Genomic DNA, 20584 nt, shown 5'->3' with positions numbered 1-20584 from the left:
GCTGATGCTACTAATATGAATAACATCTTAGATACAATGAGTACTTATTATTCCAAGTTCTAGAATTCTTTATAAATCATACTCTGTGGAATTGAACAGTTGCATTTATAGAAATCTACATTAACATTTCCCAAAGAACTCAGACATAAAAATCCAACAGTAAGAAAACAAGGTAAGTGAGAAACATTGTCTGTTTCCATCATGCCTGACCTTTAAAAAGACAAATGTGGTATATTGGGAAATGGTGTATTCAGGGAAGATAAATCAGTTTCTTTGTGCAGTCTTACGTATTCTAAAATACCCCAGAGTGAAACCCAGCAGAGCTTAAGCAGAAAATTAGAACACTTCTCATGAATTTAGGACAACCAAAGAAATCTTTTAAAATATTTATAAAGATGATCTGGTCTTAAAACCTGTGCTACTGCCTAAACTGAATTATGCCAAAAGTTACACTGGAATTCTTCATGAAACAGGTATGTGGACAAGCAGGATTGCACATTTTTACAGGGAAATCATGGTTTTGTTTACTGAGATTTTTTCCCCTCATTTCAGGTGAATGAACTTGTTAACAACTTTTTAAAAGAAGGACATTTAAGATATTAAAACATATATAAAGTTAAATTAATAGTTCAAGGTTTTAAAAGTACATATCAAAAGTTATTTAGAACAGAGATTGTATATTCATAGCACAAAACACAACACTCTGCCCTTCCTCAACCATTGTGCACACTCTGTGATCGCATCATGCCCCTTCCCTGCTACTGCACACACCTCAGATACTTCTCAGCACTGTTCCCAGAAGCTGCTTGCCATAAATTAAGCTTAGTACAGATAAGCCAAAGATTTAATTGCCATCTAAAATTCAAAGAGAAATGAATGTGCCACAAATTTAGAACAAAGAGGTTATCACAGTTGAGCATTCAATTTTATTCTCAAACCACATACAAAAGAATCGCATAGATTGAATTGGAAGTTAAAAGAAAACAGGATATTACCCAGAGAAACAAACATTTTGCTGCAATCTTTGACTTTACTTTAATTGTATTAGATAACATAATTCACCAAACATTAGGTAAGTTTTGCAACAAAAGCACGTACTCTTTTTTTAAGTTAAATTCATAACAATATATTCTAACTCCAAACATTTGATGATCCTGAAGGCAATATAAAATTCTTCCTCCTCTACCTTAATGCAAAGGCAGAATTTGAAGAATGCTGAGTTAACATCTTGTTCTGAAGCACTCTAAAGCATTATGTGTTCTAAACGAGAATTAGCAAGTGAAGGTTGCAGCGAGTCCTTCGTTCAGTCCATCTCCTGGGCATGAAAGTCTGGACTCAATGCCAATTTAAAATAAAGCAATATGTTCTAGCCAAAAGGCATGAATTATGTTGTAAAACTGCAGAAGGCTAACAAGCTATCTTTACTTTAAGAAAGGCACCCCTCACACATAAAGAAGTGAACTACTGAAGGAACCCAACAGTAAGTCTGAACTGTGGGTTAAAAAGAACTTAGAGTTAGCTTGATAGTGAAAAAATACAAGGCTATGTTTCTAGAAATTAGTTATACAGAATGGAAGAGATTATTTTACTTGAACAGGTTCAAAGACAAGTATTACTAAGCAATAATTCAGACTACGAATAATCATTCTTACAGCAGATTTTGTTAATTATTAATATATCTATCACTATGATTTAGATAAAAGTATCTGAAAGTATTAACTTGGTTTAGGCTATCCATACATGTATTTTCGCCAATTTTTTAAAATGTCCTTTTTACCATAGTTGATGCTATTTTTTTTTCTTTTTGAGACTAGTAGCTTCAGTGGCTTGTGAAAGATTTGTTCAGTCTGACAAAGTCTGCCATAAGTGCAAAACAATATGCTTGCCTTCCTATTTGCCACAATTGTCATCCAATTCATTTGATAGCTGAACTATATATTTTCACTTTTGGGGGGGACATTTTTTCCACTTGTGTTTCAATGTCATCATCTTCAACACTCTCATTCTTACATTTACTTATAGTTATTGTCATTTCAACAATTTCCCCATCTCTCAAGCATTACATAACATGTGATTGTCAAAGCTCAGTGTTCTTGGGCTTACATAATAGGTTCTTGTGACCTACATAATAAAACTTTACATCATCTCATTAGTGACACAAAAATCTATCAAAATTTTTACCTGCAGGTTTTGTTTTCAAACATCACTTTAGGCCAGATTCTGCATTAAGTGTTTGTTAATGATGATTTATCAGCATCAACTCCAATCATGAACCATTAACATGCCATAAAAAAGGATCCGTTAATAATAAGGATATATTAAAAATGTCACACGGCTGGGGAGGAGATCATAATAAATTCCTCCAATATGGTTTTGCCATGAAAGTTTAGAAAAGGAAAACCAACATCCTGGGAGGACAGGTGTTTCCTTCACCAGAGGTTCAGAGGGAGAAGGCAATACCCAAAGATGAAGTAAAATGAGGTCCATCAGGGATGAGCAAAGACCAGAGAAGATACTCTCACACCTGGCTTCTCTCCACTCCTCTCCACTCCTCTCCTCTCTACTTCTAAGGCTCCCCACCTCCCTAGGAACAAAGGATCCACATGGAGTAGGAAATGGAGCAGAATGGGAAGAATTCTTTGATCAGTTTTTGACCAAAGCAAAATTAGCTTCATATTGGAAGTGACTGGGCTTTTTCTGAGTTAAATGATTAAAATTTCAGTATATTTTTCAGTATACTTCAGTATATTTCAGTAATTTTTAATCAGTAAAAATTTGGTTTGGATTATTTTTAAGTCAAGCTTGTAGAAATGCAATTTTCATGTAACAAAATTCACTCTTTTAGGTATATGGCTTGATAGCTTTGACAAATGTTTACAAGTGCTGTGACCACCATCACAATTAAGACAAAGAATATTCCCATCACTCCAAAAAAGGAGGGATGTGATTTTAATCAGTTATGGAGAATAAAAAAAAAGTTATATTTTTCAGCCCTTAAAATTATGACTGTGAGTGAAGATTCAGATCCATTATATAATGATGCAAATTGAAGATTAGTAATAACCTAGCTAATACCTAGATTCTCAGACCTAACACCTGCCCAATTTTTGAATAAACATATAACAGAAGTGAATCCAGTTCACTGTTTATAAAATATACTTAGTACAGTTCTGTAATTTTATTTTTAACTGTATTTTATTGATTGTGCTATTACAGTTATCCTAATTTTTCCCCTTTTGCCCCCTCCACCCAGCCCCCCACCACTCTCTCAGGCAACCCTATCAGTTTTGGTCATGTCCATGGGTCATGCTTATAGGTTCTTTTGCTACTCCATTACTCTACTGTAACTTACATTCCCATGGCTATTTTGTAACTACTTATTTGTACCTCTTAGTCTCCCCACCTCTTCACCTATTCCCCCACACACCCCTCCCATGTGGCAACCATCAAAATATTCTCCATATACATGATTCCGTCTCTATTCTTTTTGCTTATTTAGTTTGTTTTTAGATTCAATTGTTTACAGATATGTATTATTGCCATTTTACTGTTCACAGTTTTGATCTTCTTCTTTTTCTTAAATAAGTCCCTTTAACATTTCATATAATAATGGTCTGGTGATGATGAACTCCTTTAAATTTTCTTGTCTGGGAAGGTTTTTTTTAAAGATTTTATTTATTTTTCTTTACAGGGGAAGGAAGGAGAGGAGAGAAATATTAATGTATGGTTGCCTCTCATGAGTCCCCTGCTGGGAACTGGCCTGCAACCCAGGCATGTGCCCTGAATGGGAATCAAACCACGATCGTGTGGTTTGTAGGCCCATGCTCAGTCCACTAAGCTACAACAGCCAGAACGTCTGGGAAGCTTTTAATCTGCCCTTCAATACTAAAAGATAATTTTGCATGGTTAGAGCTATCTTGGATGTAGGTCCTCGCTTTTCATCACTTTGAATATTTCTTGCCAATCCCTTCTAACCTGAAATCAGCTGACAGTCTTATGGGAACTTTGTGTTTAACTACAGCTTTTCTCTTGCTTCTTTTAAGATTCTCTCTTTATCTTTAAACTTTGGCATTTTAATTATGATGTGTCTTGGAGTGGGCCTCTTTGCACCATTCTTGTTTGGGACTCTCTGTGCTTCCTGGATTTGCATGTTTATTTCTTTCACCAAATCAGGGAATTTATATTTCATTAGTTTTTCAAATAGATTTCCAATTTTTTGCTCCTTCTCTTCTACTTCTGGCACCCCTATGATACAAATGTTTGACATCTTGAAGTTTTAGAGGCTGCTTCCTAAATTTTCTGGATTGTTTTTTCTTCTTGTTGTTCTGATTGGTTGTTTTTTGCTTTGTTATGTTCCAAACCATTGATCTAATTCTCAGCTTCATCCACTCTACTGTTGTTTCTCTGTAAGTTGTTCTTTATTTCAATTAGCGTATCCTTCATTTCTGACTGGATCTTTTCTATGCTGCTGAGGTTTCGTTAAGCTCCTTGAGCATCTTTATAACCAGTGTTTTGAACTCCGCATTTGATAGATCACTTATCTCTATTTTATTTAGCTCTTTTTTTGAGTTTTGATCTGTTCTTTCATTCGGGCCATGTTTCTTTATCTCTTTGTTTTGGCAGCCTCTTTTTATTTGTTTCTATGTATTAGGCAGAGCTGCTTTGACTCCATGTAGCCTAATGTAGCACATGTCCTGTATGGTCCAGTGCCACAGCCTCTCCTATAACCCAAGCTGGGTACTGGAAGTGCACCTGTTGTGTGGGGTGAGTACACACTCCAGTTGTAGTTGAGCCTTAGTTACTGTTGGCAGATCAATGGGAGGGATTTACCCAGGCCAACCAGCTGCAAGGATTTGCTGTGACCACTGACCACCAACCTCTACCCTCCATGGAGGATCAGCTGTGTAGAGTCAGGGTGCATTGATTTGGTCTGTATCTGTCCCCTGGGTACAATGGTCCTGGGGCTACCTGGGTGGTGCGTGCCAAGGTCAGTCCCCACCTGTGTTTTCCCCGGAACCACTCTGACTGAGCTGTAAAGCAATCTGAGATGGATGCTACTTGTGCTGGGCTTAGAGATTCCCAAGAGAAGCCAAGCTGTGAATCCAGGCTGGTTGCTGCTAGTGGTGTGCCTGGACCTTACTGAGGCCAGCTATTGCTTATTTGAGAGGACTTGGGAAGTTGTTTAGCATAAGCCAAGATGAGCCATTCATATGGCAAAGCAGCTTGGGTGGACCTGTAAGCTGGGTGGGCTGGAGCTCTGGGGATCTCCAAGGCAGGTCAGTGTAAGCCAGGTTGATGGAGTCTCAGATGCGGCACCAGTTTGCTGGGCTGTGGCTGTGTGGGGGGAGGGTTTAGAAAAGGACAATGGCCTCTTCTCGCCTTGATGCCAGGCACTTCAGTTTCACCCAGTGTGCCACTGGTGCCTTTCAAGCTACTACCCCAGTGCTAGAAATCAGAAGGAGCAAATCTGGGTATTTGAGTCCATGTGTGGGTTCTTTAAGATGAACTGCTTGGGGCTCCAGAAGTTTCTTCCACTGAATCAATTCCTGCTGGTTTTTGCAACCATGAGTGGTGGGGACTTATCTTCCTGGCACTGGGACCATGAGCTGAGGAGTCTGGTGTGGGGCTGGGACTCCTCGTTCTTGAAATCTCCCTCCTGAATTTTTATCCACCACATGTGGGACCAGCTTGTTCTGTGTCTATGCCCCTCTTACCAGTCTGGATGGATATAGTTTCTTTAATTCTGTAGTTGTCAGACTTCCATTTGAGTCGATTTCTGTGGTTCTAAGTGATGGTTGTTTTATACTTTTAGTTATAATTTTGATGTGGTTGTGTGAAGAGATGAGCCATGTCTGCCTATGCTGCCATCTTTACCAGAAGTCCAGCTCTGTAATTTTAATCTGAATTCCATTTAACAGATCACTTGCTAATATCTTGTCATGGCAAAAGTTTCTGATATCCTTGGTGACCTGTTTTTTGATTATCCCAAGGTAACATATATATGATGACAGTGGCAGCCTTTTCATAAAGCTAGCTGGAATGGAGTGTTTTAAACATTTAGACATTAGAAGTTTATTTTTAGAACAGAACTGATTTTATCACCATCGGGAGAAAGGACATCACTAACCCAGTCTAAGATGTAAAGTAAAAAAGTAAAAAGTACATTAAAAAGTAATAATGGCCAAAAAATGTCAGCCTGGAAATAAACATGGAAAGGAACATGTGTCTAATCCCACAGTCTGCCAGTTGTCAGTATTAGAATGTCATAATAAATAAGTTGAACCAGAAAAACTTCCTCCTAGATTTAGATAGTTATTGCCAGAGAAATGTCCTAAAGGAAAGCAATCTTCACAATTTAGGATGACTTTGAATAAATCATAAAAGAATATTTAGTAATTGTTATTAATGTAACCTGAATTGTCAATGATATATCAAAGGCAATGGCTACGTTAATGTGATTGTCTATTGTTCAAGCCACTGTCCACCCTCATGCTGAGCAAGTCTTATAGGGGTGCACTTACCTAGGTATTGAAAGTGTCAGTCTCCCTGCCCTAAACCTCATGTACCTTAAGTGTAGGGCTCATGTCTTTTTCAGTTTTGAACCCCTAGCTCCTAGCACATGTTAAATGTTTATGGAATAACACTAAATAAAGGAATGCCAAGTATTCCATCCATCTATAAAAAGTGTTGTGTACTGCTCTCTGCTGGTAGCCCAAAGAACTGCTCAAACATGAATCCTCTAAAATACTGTGTGGTTACTCCTCACTCAGACTGCGCTTTAAAACAACCCTGCCTTCCCAGGCTCTTTTTGCTACTAACCTTTCTCTCATTCCCCAGTATATCTCAGGGTCCAGATAGCTTCTGGCCCTTTGGCTTTGTCTTCTAGTCTTTGATCTATAGATGCTAGTAGGGATGAACAATATGATCTGGCTTTCCGCACTGACCATCTCTAAAGTCCACTATCCACACTAGTCCTAGGAATGACTGAAGAAGGCAAGGGGTGAGCAGAGAACTACAGTTGTTAAGTCTTTCATGACAGACACGAGCTAGAAGCTTCTCTTAAAAGAGCATAGTTACAATGTTTCTTTCTCTACTTAATACTGGCCCAGTGGTGTTATTCTATTTTGGTTCAAACCATCGAAGAATTCCCAATCTGCTACCAAAAAAGTTCTCTGTTTTTCAAGTAAATAATAGAGTCACATATAACAATATTCTTCCAGCTGTATTACCAATGTTGCAGACTTTTATTCTCCTGGGGTACATTGTTGACATTTTTATTGGGAAGTAACTGATGGAACTTACCCTAGAAAGATATGCCAGTGTGCAAATGTGTGTAGGTGGACACACACACACACACACACACACACACACACACACACACACACAGACTCTATGCTCTGTGTTGGGGGCAAACATATTAATACTCTACAGAAACTCATGGGACCTTAAACCTTAAGTTGGGCTCTAACTGAGCCTTCCAAATTAAGCTCCTCAATTCAGAGATGGTGGTACCAAAGCATCTCTGGGTCAGCCAGGATGCCAAGTTCTCTCCAACTGGCAAATGACCTTGGGCCCCTGACCTCTCAGTGCTCTTTCCTCCATCCTGGCAGATAGACTCTCAAAACATTTCAAGTCCTACCAACCTGGGGTGACATAAACAAGTAATTCCTGAGTCTGAGGGCTAGAAGGTCATGAACTTTGCACTATTGTCCCCATCCTTCTCAATGTACACACAATAATTTTTGTGAATGTAAGGTGTTTTTTCCTGACCAGAAAAAGAGATGTAATTGTTTAAGTTTGGGGGGCTTCCCTAGTACCATGTTTTTGGCATGAAGTTCTCATGTTCCTAGGTAATGCTCAATGACTTTACCCTGCTGAGTCCTTATGCTGCACACACCATGCGAGCCAGCTCTTCTCTGCATGTGGGCACCTGCCATGTTGCTCCACCTCAGGAGCATACGCATCAGTGCCAAAACCTGGGAAACTCTACAGGCAGCACAGTTGAACTTCCCGAAAACAAACCCCTAAGCTGCATCTTTAATTTGATTTAATTAATGGACTGTTTCCGTGCTTTCCCTTAAGTCATCAAGAATTAAGCTTTCTCAGCACTCATCCTGGTATAATCCTGTTGATACAAACTGCCCAAAGAAATCAGATCTCAAAAGCAGATGGTGAATAGGATTCAGTGTTAAACATGTGCCCACACTTTAGTCTGCAGTGAAGACTTGTGGTCCAAGACTATACACATTGGTGGCTTGGGGCTGAATCTTCATGTGCCTCTTTGTTGAAATTATCTTACCTTTGAACTGTAGAAAGAAGTGTCAGGATGGAGAAGGAACTTGAATTTCTTGGTATTTTATAGAAGGTCACCGGGAAGGCCTAGTGAGAAGGTCCCTTGGACCGGAGACCAGACCAAAGTAAGAGAGCAGGCTGCACAGAGGCTTGGGAGGCATAGGACAGCAGATAGTATGGAAGAGTGGAGGCCCAAGGTCTAAGGAGACAACTTGCCTGGTACCATCAGGGAAAGTTGAGGCTGGATGAGCAGGCCTTGTGGGAAGTTATAATGATTTTGTCTTTTACTCTTAGTAAGTTGAAAAACCTTCAGAAGGTTAAGTAAAGGAGTGACATAATCTGACTGGTATTTTCAGAGGGTCACTCTGGCTATGGGGTTGATAACAGCCTGTTGTAATAATGCATGGTGTTTCCGTTTCCCCTCCCATCATGATAATAGCTAAGGCCTATGAAGAAAGCAGGAGAGAAAGAGGAGTCAAAAGGAGAATCCAGAGGAATTAATTGTCTGCTGAGTGCCTTCTATGTGACAAAAACTGTATTCATATCCTTTCACACACTCCCAATGGAAAAGGAATGTCACTGGGTGACTATATTCCTGGTTTGCTTAGGATAGTCCCAATTAATACCTATTGTTCTTACATACATACTAACAGAGCCTTCCTTCTCTCTCAAAAATGTCCTAGTTTGGATGGTGAACTATATCACCATTATAGTTCACTCTAATAATGTATATTATATACTCTATTTTATAGGGAAACCAACTGAGACTGTGAAAACCTGTGCAACTTGTCCTAATTCACAAAGCTAGTGACTGAGACCAAGATTTGAAGCCAAATTCTGCTTCTCTGAGCTTCAGCTGTTCCGTCAATGAAAGGGTCCAATGTCCTTCAGATGCCCATATTTTCCACTTGAACATGGGCATTGAGATGAATACTAAAGCATTAAAAGAAGCCTGCTTGTATTGTTAAACTTAACTCAGCTATTATATGCAAAACTTGCTGTAAGTTGTCAGAGTGTGTTTTAGAAACATATTTTATCACTACTTAAAGTCTGATAAATGCAAATATTTTAAAGCAGACATATTTCTATTATATTGATACTTCCTTACTGTCACAGGTAGTTATTGTTTTATTCCAAAGTAAATCACTAAGTGTACTTGTGCGCTTGCCAAAACCTAGCATCAAACACTTCACTCACAGATGTGGCCCAAGACCTCACCTTGCATTATCTTCTGTCTCTCCTGAAGAAAGCCTGGAGCCAGAACCTGGTAAGTAAGATCAGTTGGCAATCTTATCTGCTCTCTCCACTGGCCATTAACCAAATATTCTTAAGTACAGCCAACAGTGGAGTGAGCAGCCGCTCCTGGTGCCTGTGCCCACGAGCTCACCAGGCAGTGAGCAATTCAGAGCTGGTGTGGATGCACTCTGGTTGGCAGTGCTAGTGTCCAGGAGGAGATCACTCTGATCCCACTAGCAATCTAGCTCAGCCCCCCAGAAGTGATGATTTATAGATGAGTAGTCTCAAAAACCCTTTTGTTTTGAAAACATTCCAGTTAGCATTTGAAAAGGAGAGGCAAAATCACAAAGTTAACTGGCTCAGAGTATAGGCCAACTACAGGGAAAATTTTTTTTGTGCTACTAAATTAAAAAAAGAAACAAAACCCTCAAGTATACCACTAGAACTCTATTTAATCTTGGAAAGACTAAGCGACAATAGCTTCATTTAAAAAAAAGTTCCCCTACGTCCTACATCACTCTGTGTTTCCCTGAGCTGCTTCTAGACTGCCTCTTGCTCACCAGTAGATGTAAAATCCTGAACACTGATGTGTTATTATTATTTTTTAATTTTCTTATTTTAATGATTTTTCCCCTAAACAAGCAAATATGCAGTCTAGGAAAAGGACAGCTGGACTGATCTGTCAGAACTAGAATAAAATGAGAAGACTGGATCAGATTAGCTCTAGGTATTGTGTTATATTACTTTGTAGGAGAAATTGCTGTAAGAAATGGTTGCTGTGCTTCAGCTAAGAAATTACCCCCTTAAAAGGAAGAAACTAATGGATAAAGTTTCATTAGTTAGTTTGGGGGAAAAATGAACAGAAAGATGCAAGGGAGACATGCTGAGTTTTTATTGCTGCTCATGTTAAATGAACCTCTAAAATTAATAGTTCACTTAAAGTACAATGAGTTTCTTCTGTATCTTGAATTTTTTTAAAACTTATACAACTGCTTTCCACATTTTTTGTAAATAACAAATTGTGCATATATCAAATAGGAGGCAGTGGGAAAAATACAAAATAGTTGTGTCATTGAATTTAAGTAAAGTTCATTTTAAAATAATGCAGCTTTAAAAAACACTATACATTGAGAAATAACTAACATATCTGACCAGTGAGATTTCTTCTGTTTCTTATTGGCACCATGTATTTGAAACATTTTTTGTATACCATTTAGAAAGAATGGGTTCTTGACAGATGCTAGCAACTTGGTGAGTAGTATAGGTAGATCTTAGAATTCTAGATTTCTTTGTAATAGCTGGATATTAGCTTTATTTTTTCTCATATATGCTCTGTAATTTCTAACATGCCAGTATCAGTCAAGAATGGTTCATGTAACAGAGGATGTAATTTGCTGAGTCTTTATAAAATTTTATCCAATTTATTTAAACAACAACAGAAAGACAGTTCCCCCAACCCCCAGCACTTGCAACCACCAGTCTCTTCTCTGTATCTATGAGCTTGTTGTTGTTGCTGTTGTTTTTAATGGAAACCAACAGCAAGTTCATGGTTGCCTGAGGGGAGAGTGTGAAGGAGATTTCAAATGAGAGGAATGGGTATATGGTCATTATATTGTGATAACTTCGCACAGTGACATATTATTACTAGACATTATGATCACATCATAAGATACATGAATGTCAAATCACTATGTTCCACACCTGAGATTAACATAATATTGTTTGCCAAATATATATATTTTAAAATTTATTTAATTGTTGTTCAAATACATTTTTCTATCTTTTACTCCTATCCAAGCCCACCCCCCCAATGCTCCCAACCTCCCTTCCATTTCCACCCCTCTTAGTTGTTGTCCATGTGTCCTTTATACTAATTCCTGTAAATTCTTCCCTTTTTCCCCTGAAATTCCCTCCCCTCTCCCCTCTAGTCACTGTCAGCCTGTTCTCTATTTCAGTGTCTTTGGTCATATTTTGCTTGCTTATTTGTTTTGTTATTTAGGTTCCTGTTAAAGGTGAGATCATATGGTATTTGTCTTTCACCACCCGGCTTATTTCACTTAGCATAAAGCTTTCCAGTTCCATTCATGCTGTTGCAAAGGGTAGAAGCCCTTCTTCCTTTCTGCTGCATAGAATTCCATTGTGTATGTGTACAATAGTTTTTGGATCTATTCATTTGCTGACAGGCACCTAGGTTGCTTTCAACTCTTGGCTATTGTAAAGTGTGCTGCTATGAACATTGGTGTGCATAGGTTCTTTTGGATTGGTGTTTCAGGGTTCTTAGGAAATACTCCTAGCAGTGGAATTGCTGGGTCAAAGGCAGGTCCATTTTTAGTTTTCTGAGAAAATTCCATACTGTTTTCCATGGTGGTTGTATCAGTCTGCAATCCCACCAACAAGGATTAGGGTCCCTTTTCTACCACAACCTCTCCAACACTTGTTTATTGCTTTGTTTATGATGGCCATTCTGACCAGTGTGAAATGGTATCTCATTGTGGCTTTAATTTGCATCTCTCTGATAACTAGCCGTATTGAGCATCTTTTCATGTGACTCTGAATCTTCTGTATGTCCACCTTGGAGAAGTGTCTGTTCAAGTCCTTTGATCACTTCTTAATTGGGTTGCTTGTCATCTTAGAGTAGAGTAGAGTAAGTTCTTTCTATATTTTGGAGATTAAAACCTTGTCTGATATATCATTGGCAAATATATTTTCCCATATAGTTGGTTCTTTTATTTTAATACTGTTCTCTTTAGCCATACAAAAACTTTTAATTTTGATGAGATCTCACTTGTTTATTCTTTCCTTTATGTCCCTTGCTCTAGGGGACATATCAGTAAAAATGTTACAGCATGAAATATCTGAAATTTTCTTGCCAAAGTTCTCCTCCAGGATTTTAATGGTTTCACAGCTTATATTTAAGTCTTTTATCCACCTTTAATTTATTTTGGTGTATTGTTTAAATTAGTGCTTGAGTTTCAATTTTTTGCACATAGCTATACAGTTCTCCAAACACCATTTGTTGAAGAGGCTATTTTTACTCCATTTTATGTTGCTGTCCCCTATGTCAAATATTAATTGTCTGTAGAGGCCTTGGGTTTATTTCTGTTCTATTCCATTGGTCTGTATGCCTGTTTTTATGTCAGTACCAGGCTGTTTTGATCACAGTGGCCTTGTGATACAGTTTGATATCAGGTATTGTGATCCCTCCTACTTTGTTCTTCTTTCTCAAAATTGCAGCTGCCATTTGGGGTTCTTTAGGGTTCCATATAAATTTTTGAAGTGTTTGTTCTATGTCTGTGAAATATGCCATTGGTACTTAAATAGGAATTGCACTGAATCTGTAAATTGCTTTGGGTAATATGGACATTTTTATGATGTTAATTCTTCCAATCCATGAACACGGTATATGTTTCCATTTGTTTGTGTCTTCCTTGATTTCTTTCTTCAATGTTGTGTAGTTTTCTGCATACAGGTCTTTTACCTCTTTGGTTAGGTTTAACCCTAGGTATTTTATTTTTCTTTTTGCTATATCGAATGAGATTTTCCCCTTGATTTCTGCTTCTGCTGTTTCATTGTTAGTATACAAAAAATGCCTTTCATTTCTGCATATTGAGTTTGTATCCCTCTATTTTTCCAATTTCATTTATTAGGTCAAGCAGTTTTGGTGTAGAGTCTATAGGATTTTCCATGTACACTATCATGTTATCTGCAAACATTGACAGTTTTGTTTCCTCCTTTCTGATTTGGATGCCTTTTATTTCCTTTTCTTGTCTGATCGCTGTAGCTTAAACTTCCAATACTATATTGAATAGAAGTGCTCAACGTGGACAACCTTGTCTAGTTCCTGATATTAGTGGAAAAGATTTTAGTTTTTGCCCATTGAGTATGATGTTGGCTGTAGGTCTTGCATATATGGCCTTTATTATATTGAGGAATGCTCCCTCTATTCCCATTTTGCTGAGTGTTTTTATCATAAATGGGTGTTGTATCTTATCAAAAGCTTTTTCCACATCTATTGATATGATCATGTGATTTTTGTCTTTGCTTTTGTTTATGTGATGTATTATATTTACTGATTTGCAAATATTGAACCATCCCTGCATCCCTGGGGTGAATCCCACTTGGCCACTGTGTATGATTTTTTTAATGTATTGTTGAATGCAGTTTGCCAGTATTTTGTTGAGGATTTTAGCATCTATGTTCATCAGTGATATTGGCCTGAAGTTTTCTTTCTTTGTTTTGTCTTATCTGGTTTTGGAATTAGGATGATGCTGGCTTCATAAAAAGAGTTTGGGAGTCTTCGATCATTTTGGATTTTTTGGAATAGTTTGTGAAGAATTGGGGTTAGCTCTTCCTTAAAAGCTTTGTAGAATTCTCCTGTGAAACCATCTGGTCCAGAGCATTTGTGTGGTGGGAGTTTTTTGATTACTCCTTCAATTTCATCTGCTGTTATTGGTCTGTTCAGGCTTTCTGCTTCTTCTTTATTGAGTTTTGGAAGATTATATTTTTCTAGAAATTTGTCCATTTCACCCAGGTTTTCAAATTTGTTGGCATACAGTCCTGCATAATAATTTCTTACAATCCTTTGTATTTCCACGGTGTCAGTTGTAATCTCTCCTCTTTCATTTCTGATTGTTTTTATTTGGCTCCTCTCTCTTTTTTTCCTGATGAGCCTACTTAAAGGCTTGTCAATTTTGTTTATCTTTTCAAAAAACCAGCTCCTGGGTTTATCAATCCTTAGAATTGTGGTTTTAGTCTCTATGTCATTTTATTATGCTCTGATCTTGGTTATCTCCTTCCTTGTACTTGCTCTGGGCTGCATTTGTTGGTGTTTCTCGAGTACTTGGAGGAACACCAAGTGTAGGGTTAGGTTGTTTGTTTGAAATGTTTCTATCTTTTTTAGGTAAGCCTGTATTGCTATGAACTTCCCTCTCAGAACTGCCTTTGCTGTTTCCCAAAAGTTTTGGGTTGTCATGAGTTCATTTTCATTGGTTTCCAGAAACTTTTTGATTTCTTCCTTAATTTTTTCTTGACCCATTTATTGTTTAGTAGCATGCTATTTAATCTCCACGATTTTGAGTGTTTTGGGTTTTTTTCCCTTGAGGTTGGTTTCCAGCTTCAGTCCCTAGTGGTCAGAGAAAATGTGTGGGATGATTTCAATTTTCTTGAACTTTTTGAGGCTTATTTTGTGTCTTATCATGCGGTCTACCTTTGAAAATATTCCATGTGCATTTGAAAAGAATGTGTATTTAGCTTCTTTTGAATGAAGGGCTCTATATATATCAGTTAAGTCCATTTCATCTAGGGCATTGTTCAATCCCACAATACCATTGTTGATATTTTGTTTGGAAGATCTGCCCATTTTTAGCAGTGGGGTGTTAAAATTCCCAACTATAATTGTGTTGCTGTCAATATCTTTCTTGAAGTCCTCTAAGATTGTCTTCATATATTTGGGTGTTCCTATGTTGGGTGCATGTATATTTATGATGTTAATGTCTTCTTGGTGGATCCTTCTCTTGAGTATTATGAGTGACCTTCTGGGTCTCTCTTTATGGCCCTTTTTTTGAAGTCTATTTTGTCTGATACGAGTATTGCTACCCTGGCTTTTTTTTTCTTGTCTATTTGCTTTGAAAATTTGTTTCCAGCTGTTCTCTTTTAGCCTGTGTGGGTCTTTTGTTCTGAGGTGTTTCTCCTGTAGGCAGCATATGTGTGGGTCATGCTTTCTTATCCATTCAGCTATTCTATGTCTTTTGATTGGAGCATTTAATCCATTTATGATTAAGGTTATTATTGATAGGTACTTATTCATTGCCATTTTTATACCTGTGTTTCTCTTTGTCTCTCTCTCTTGCTTTCTTTCCTTAAAGCAGTCCTTTTAGTATTTCTTGCAGAGCTTGTTTGGTGGCGGCATAATATTTTAGACTTCTTTTGTCTTGGAATCTCTTTATTTGGCCTCTGTCTTGATTGAGAACCTTGCTGGGTAAAGTAGCCTTGGTTGCAGTCCTCTGGTTCTTATTACTTGGAATATTTCTTGTCATTTTCTTTTTGCTTGGAGCATTTCCATTGAGAAGTCAGCAGGTAAATTAAGGTTGTTTTTTGTTTGTTTGATTTTTTTCTTTTTAAGGTTCTACATATAGGGGAGATTATATTAGATTTTGTGCTTTTCTGTGTGGTTTATTACACAGCATAATGCCCTAAACATCCATCCATAGTATGCAGATGGCAAGATTTCATCCTTTTTTTAATAGTTGAATAATATTCTATTTTGCATATGTACTACAATTGCTTTATTCATTCATTTATTAACAGATAATTAGATGTTTCCATATCTTGGCTACTGTAAATAATACAGCAATGAACATGGAATGTATATATCTTTTTAAATTAGTGTTTTCTTTTTCACTAGATAAACATTCAGAAGTGAAATTGCTGGGTAACATGATAATTTTATGTTTACTTTTTAAAGAAAATCCCTTACTGTTTTTCATATTGGTTGTATGAGCTACATGTCTGCCAATACTGATTCCTTTCTCTCGACATCCTGAGTTTTGGTTGTGGAGGTTCAAAGCACCAGTGAGCTGTGAAGTGAAGCCTTTGGGGGAAAGCTTAAGAGAACATATAGGTAAGTATATATATATATATATATATATATATATATATATATATATATATATATGCTTACCTTCTCTTATGTGGAATGTTTGAACATTCATGAGTGGGTATGAAAAATATTGAGAAGGTGAAGTGCCTAATGGGATACTGGGGCTCTGAGCAAGAAAGAGGACAGGGATGAAGATGAAGAGTGATTCTCTCATGTAGAGTTAGTAATAGAAGTTAGGGTGAAGCTCAAAAAGGCAGTGATGAATCAAGCATTTAAGCCCACATGTTCAAGGAAAGATAATCAAGTAGAGGTAGTGATAGAAAAATGAATAAGAAACAAAAACATGGAGGAAACAGGAAAGGACTAGGTTGATATTATGTGATGGTCAGAATTGACAATGATAATAATAGTTAGTATTCATTGCATGATTACTATGTACCAAATCATAGAGCAAAGTACTGTAACTATATTATCCTAAAGACTAAGTACATCATCTTATGTACTCAAAACAATTCTGTGACATAGGCATTACTTTCATCCTTATTTTATAGATGAGTTGTCTTTGGCTAAAGCAGGCTAAGTAGCTTGCTCAGGGTAACACAATTAAGTATATCACCAAGCCAAGACTAAATCAGTATGTCTAGTTCCAGAACCTTTAGAAATCTCTGCCTCTTCAAATAAGAAATCAACAGTGGCAAATGCAGTAGAGAATCCTAGGACACAGAGAAAACACACACACATCCATTTAATTTGGGACAAAATGGCTCGCAGTATCCACTAAGTGAATATTTTCAACGCAGCAGTGAAAGCAAAAAAAAAAAAAAAAGGTGATTATCAGAGATATGTGGAATGGTTAGAGGAAAAATTAAGGCACTGTGTCAGTTCACTTTTAGGCAAAACAAACAAAAAAAATGAGTAAGGGAATTTAGATACTCCTAAATTAATGACTGCTAACGCGTGTTTGCATAGTATAGCCAAGAAGAAAGCCATATATAAATGGCTAGCAAATCATTTACAGAAAGATTAATTGATAACATACATACATCCTTGAATATACATTTTTAACTTTTAACCACCATACAAGCATTAATTCTAAAGCCTAATGTTCTAAATGAGGAGTAGGAAAACTGACTTGTAAGCCAAATCTGCCAACACAGATTTTTGTATGGTCCAGAAGGTAAGAATGCTTTTTAAATTTTAAATTAAAAAAAAAATCCTCACCCAAGGACATTTTTTTCATTGCTTTTCAGAGAGAGGAGAGAGAGAGAAACATTGACCAGTTGCTTTCTCATACACACCATTACCAAGGATCAAACCTGCAACAGGAGCAGGTACCCTGACCAGGAATTGAACCCATGGCCCTTAGATCTATGGGACAACACTCCAGCTTAAAAAGCACACTGGCCAGGGCACTTTTTGTTTTTCTCAACGGTTAAAAAATTAAAAGCAAAATATTATTTCTTGATAAATGAAAATGTACATGAAATTCCAATTTCAGTGTCCACAGATAAAGTTTTTTTGGAATGCAGCCATGCTACTAGTTTACATGTTTTCTATAGAAGCTGTCTCACAACTGGGAACATTGCACATTTCCAAGAGACTTTATAGCTAACAAAGAATAGATATTTAGTATATGGTTCTTTACTAGAAAATGTTTCTATTCTCTTTTCTAAATCATCACAATTACTTTTATTTTTAATACAAATCATAAGGAAAGTGAAATTAGATACCTGGCAAAGATGCTTTATTAGTTCTCACAATGGGCATTTCTTTCCATCGATCACCATCGTTTTCATTCTCAGCTATCCAGGAATCAACAGTTAGACAAAACAGCTCACATGTGTCTATACTTTCAAGTCTAATTTCTTCCAAATACCACCTGGGATCATTTCCACTGTTGTCATGCCCAATACGTATTTTATAGATTTCACCAATACCTTTAAGATTAATCTGCAACATATAGGAGAAAAGGGAGATAAAATTCCACGCATCTCTGATTTGATTTGTCAAATTAAAAATTCATGTTCTATTTTGAACTCAATATCTACCTTTTCATCTGACATATTCTTTACTAATTACCCTTAAAACTTGTAACACCATGAAAGGCTGTTACTTAAGGCAAAGCAGAAATCCATTGACCATGGAGAAACTAACAAACTAAATCTACCTTATTTTCACTACATCTTTTTTTTTAGCAATTCACTATTATTGCCATATAAAATAAATATTTTGTTATAATTATTGATATATATTGTTTATTCAGTGTTTAGATCTAAAGAAGATACTCTAATTTTCTGGACTAGTGTCTGTAATAGATTGAATTTGCCATTAAAGTGGGATCCTGAAGAAAAGAAACCATAAGTGTGTATGCTTCTGGATTTAAACTAGGACTAACCAAATAATCCTTAAGTAGAGTGATTTTATATTGGGAAGTCTGATTTTTATTACAGTTTTACTGAGAAATAATTGACACATATCACTGTACAAGTTTAAGGTAACATGGCATGACAGTTTGGTTTACAATATTCCAGCTAACATCCATCTTCATACATAGAAAAAATAGTCTTTTTTTCTATGTGTGAATAAAAAATTTCTTTTTATTTCTTCATACATAGAAGGAATGAAAAGAAAAGAAAAAAGGAGAAATGTTTTCTTTTTGTGATGAGAATGCTATAGTCATCATTTTGTACATTACATCCTCAGTACCTGTTTATCTTATAACTAGAAGTTTGTACATTATGACTACCTTCTACCAATTTTCTCTCTCCTCATCCTCCAACAACAAACCTGATCTTTTGCCTATGAGTTTGGTTCTTATTTTCAAGCTATTTTTTAGATTCTACATATAGGTAAATTCATACCTTATTTACATTTATCTGCCTTTTTTCACTCAACATAATGCCTTTAGGTTCTATTCATGCTGTCACAAATGGTAAGCTTTCCTCATTTTTTCGTGCCTGAATAATATTCCATTACACCACAATTTCTTTATCCTTTCTTCCATTTATGGGAAGTTAGGTTATTTCCATGTCTTGGCTATTATAACTAATGATGCTATAAATGTGGAAGTATAGATATCTTTTCAAGTTAGTTTTTTTTTTTCATTTTCTTTAGATATATAGCTGGAAGTAGAATTACTAAGTCATATGGCTCATTTAGTCCTGTATAGCCAATTTTGTTCATCTTGATTATTTGCCAGTATTTCCATGAATCCGGTTATTATTTAGGATTCTATAAGTTCTTCATTTACTTCAAATATATGACCTGCTTAGATGTCTGTAATTTAGAATAATTCAGTGTCCTTTTCATAAACCTTTCCAAAGATACATTTGCAAATGCATTAGAGTAAAACAGTGACTGTTTATAAATGACCAAATTTAAAGTGACATGGTTATAGACTGGATTATGATGTAATTTATAAACATGGACAATAACTAAGGGTGGGGGGTGAAAATGGGAGGGAGGCAGGGAGCATGGGGCGGGGGGCGGGCAGGGTGGGAATATAAGACAGAAAGCTGTACTTGAACAAGAATTAAATAAAAAATTTATTAAAAAAAAGAATTTTAGTTTTTTGTAAGATATGACATTCTAAAATGACAATTTCTTGGTATATAATAATTACTATGAAATGACAAAAACAATAATAAGAAGCCCATAGTTTTAGACTCAACACAAAATTTCAATATATATAAAAACCAAGCACTATGCAAGGCCTTAAAATGCTGTACAGGACTTAGCAGAAGTGTGCAATGAACACTGGAAACAATTCATAAATTCCAATGTGTGGGTTACAGACACGTGGAATACTCTACTTGATGTCCCTACAAGGAACCACTACTCTCGGCTTGTCCAGTGTCACTGACAGGACACCTGCTTCCCCTGATGCTACCCCTGAGAGTTTCCTGTTTGAACTTGATTCTGAGTATTTGCAAGTTCCTCCTTTGGGGAGGTTAAAATTTTTAGAAAATCTATTTTGATAAAAACATATGTATATAAACAAAATAGGTATTATTATTTTGTTTTGTAAAGTTTTCTATGTAATTTTGAGCACATAAAGAGGCCCAATTAAGTAAAAAAACTGTTCTTTTGTAAGGAGAGAGAATAAATCCTTGAGGTATACCAGGGGCCCAAAAGAATAACTCAAAGTCATTTCTCACTATTTAAATTTTAAATTTTGGGAAGATTGTCAAATATACTTAACCAAAGAATTACAACATAAACTTTTGTAAAACAATACATTTTGTGGGGGGTAATAACCATATAAGACATTAATCAAATTTTAAACTGGCTTTAATACCAAATATTTTGTCCAGAACATAGGATCTTGCTTAATTTATATGAGTATTTATTGTCTTTATGCCAATAAAATATTTCACTCTACTTATGCCATCCAGAGGTAGAAAACACACTGCATGTAATACACACTTATCATGTAAAGACCACACACATGAAGACTTA

General features: G+C 36.4%; 1 protein-coding gene across 1 annotated transcript in view; it reads right to left on the bottom strand.

Moving 5' to 3' along the window:
- The window catches only part of RP1 (RP1 axonemal microtubule associated), a 301141-nt gene that overhangs the window by 16007 nt on the left and 264550 nt on the right, over positions 1–20584 (bottom strand). The window contains exon 27 of the mRNA XM_037031824.1: positions 17857–18076. Within this exon, the coding sequence (XP_036887719.1) occupies positions 17857–18076 (220 nt within the window). The remainder of the gene's footprint in view (positions 1–17856; positions 18077–20584) is intronic.

This window comes from Sturnira hondurensis, unplaced genomic scaffold (assembly GCF_014824575.4).
Source record: "Sturnira hondurensis isolate 20B ecotype Veracruz unplaced genomic scaffold, ASM1482457v3 Scaffold0021209, whole genome shotgun sequence".
NCBI lineage: Eukaryota > Metazoa > Chordata > Mammalia > Chiroptera > Phyllostomidae > Sturnira > Sturnira hondurensis.
Note: the sequence above shows the minus strand (reverse complement) of the source record. Positions and strands in the feature narration are given on the sequence as shown.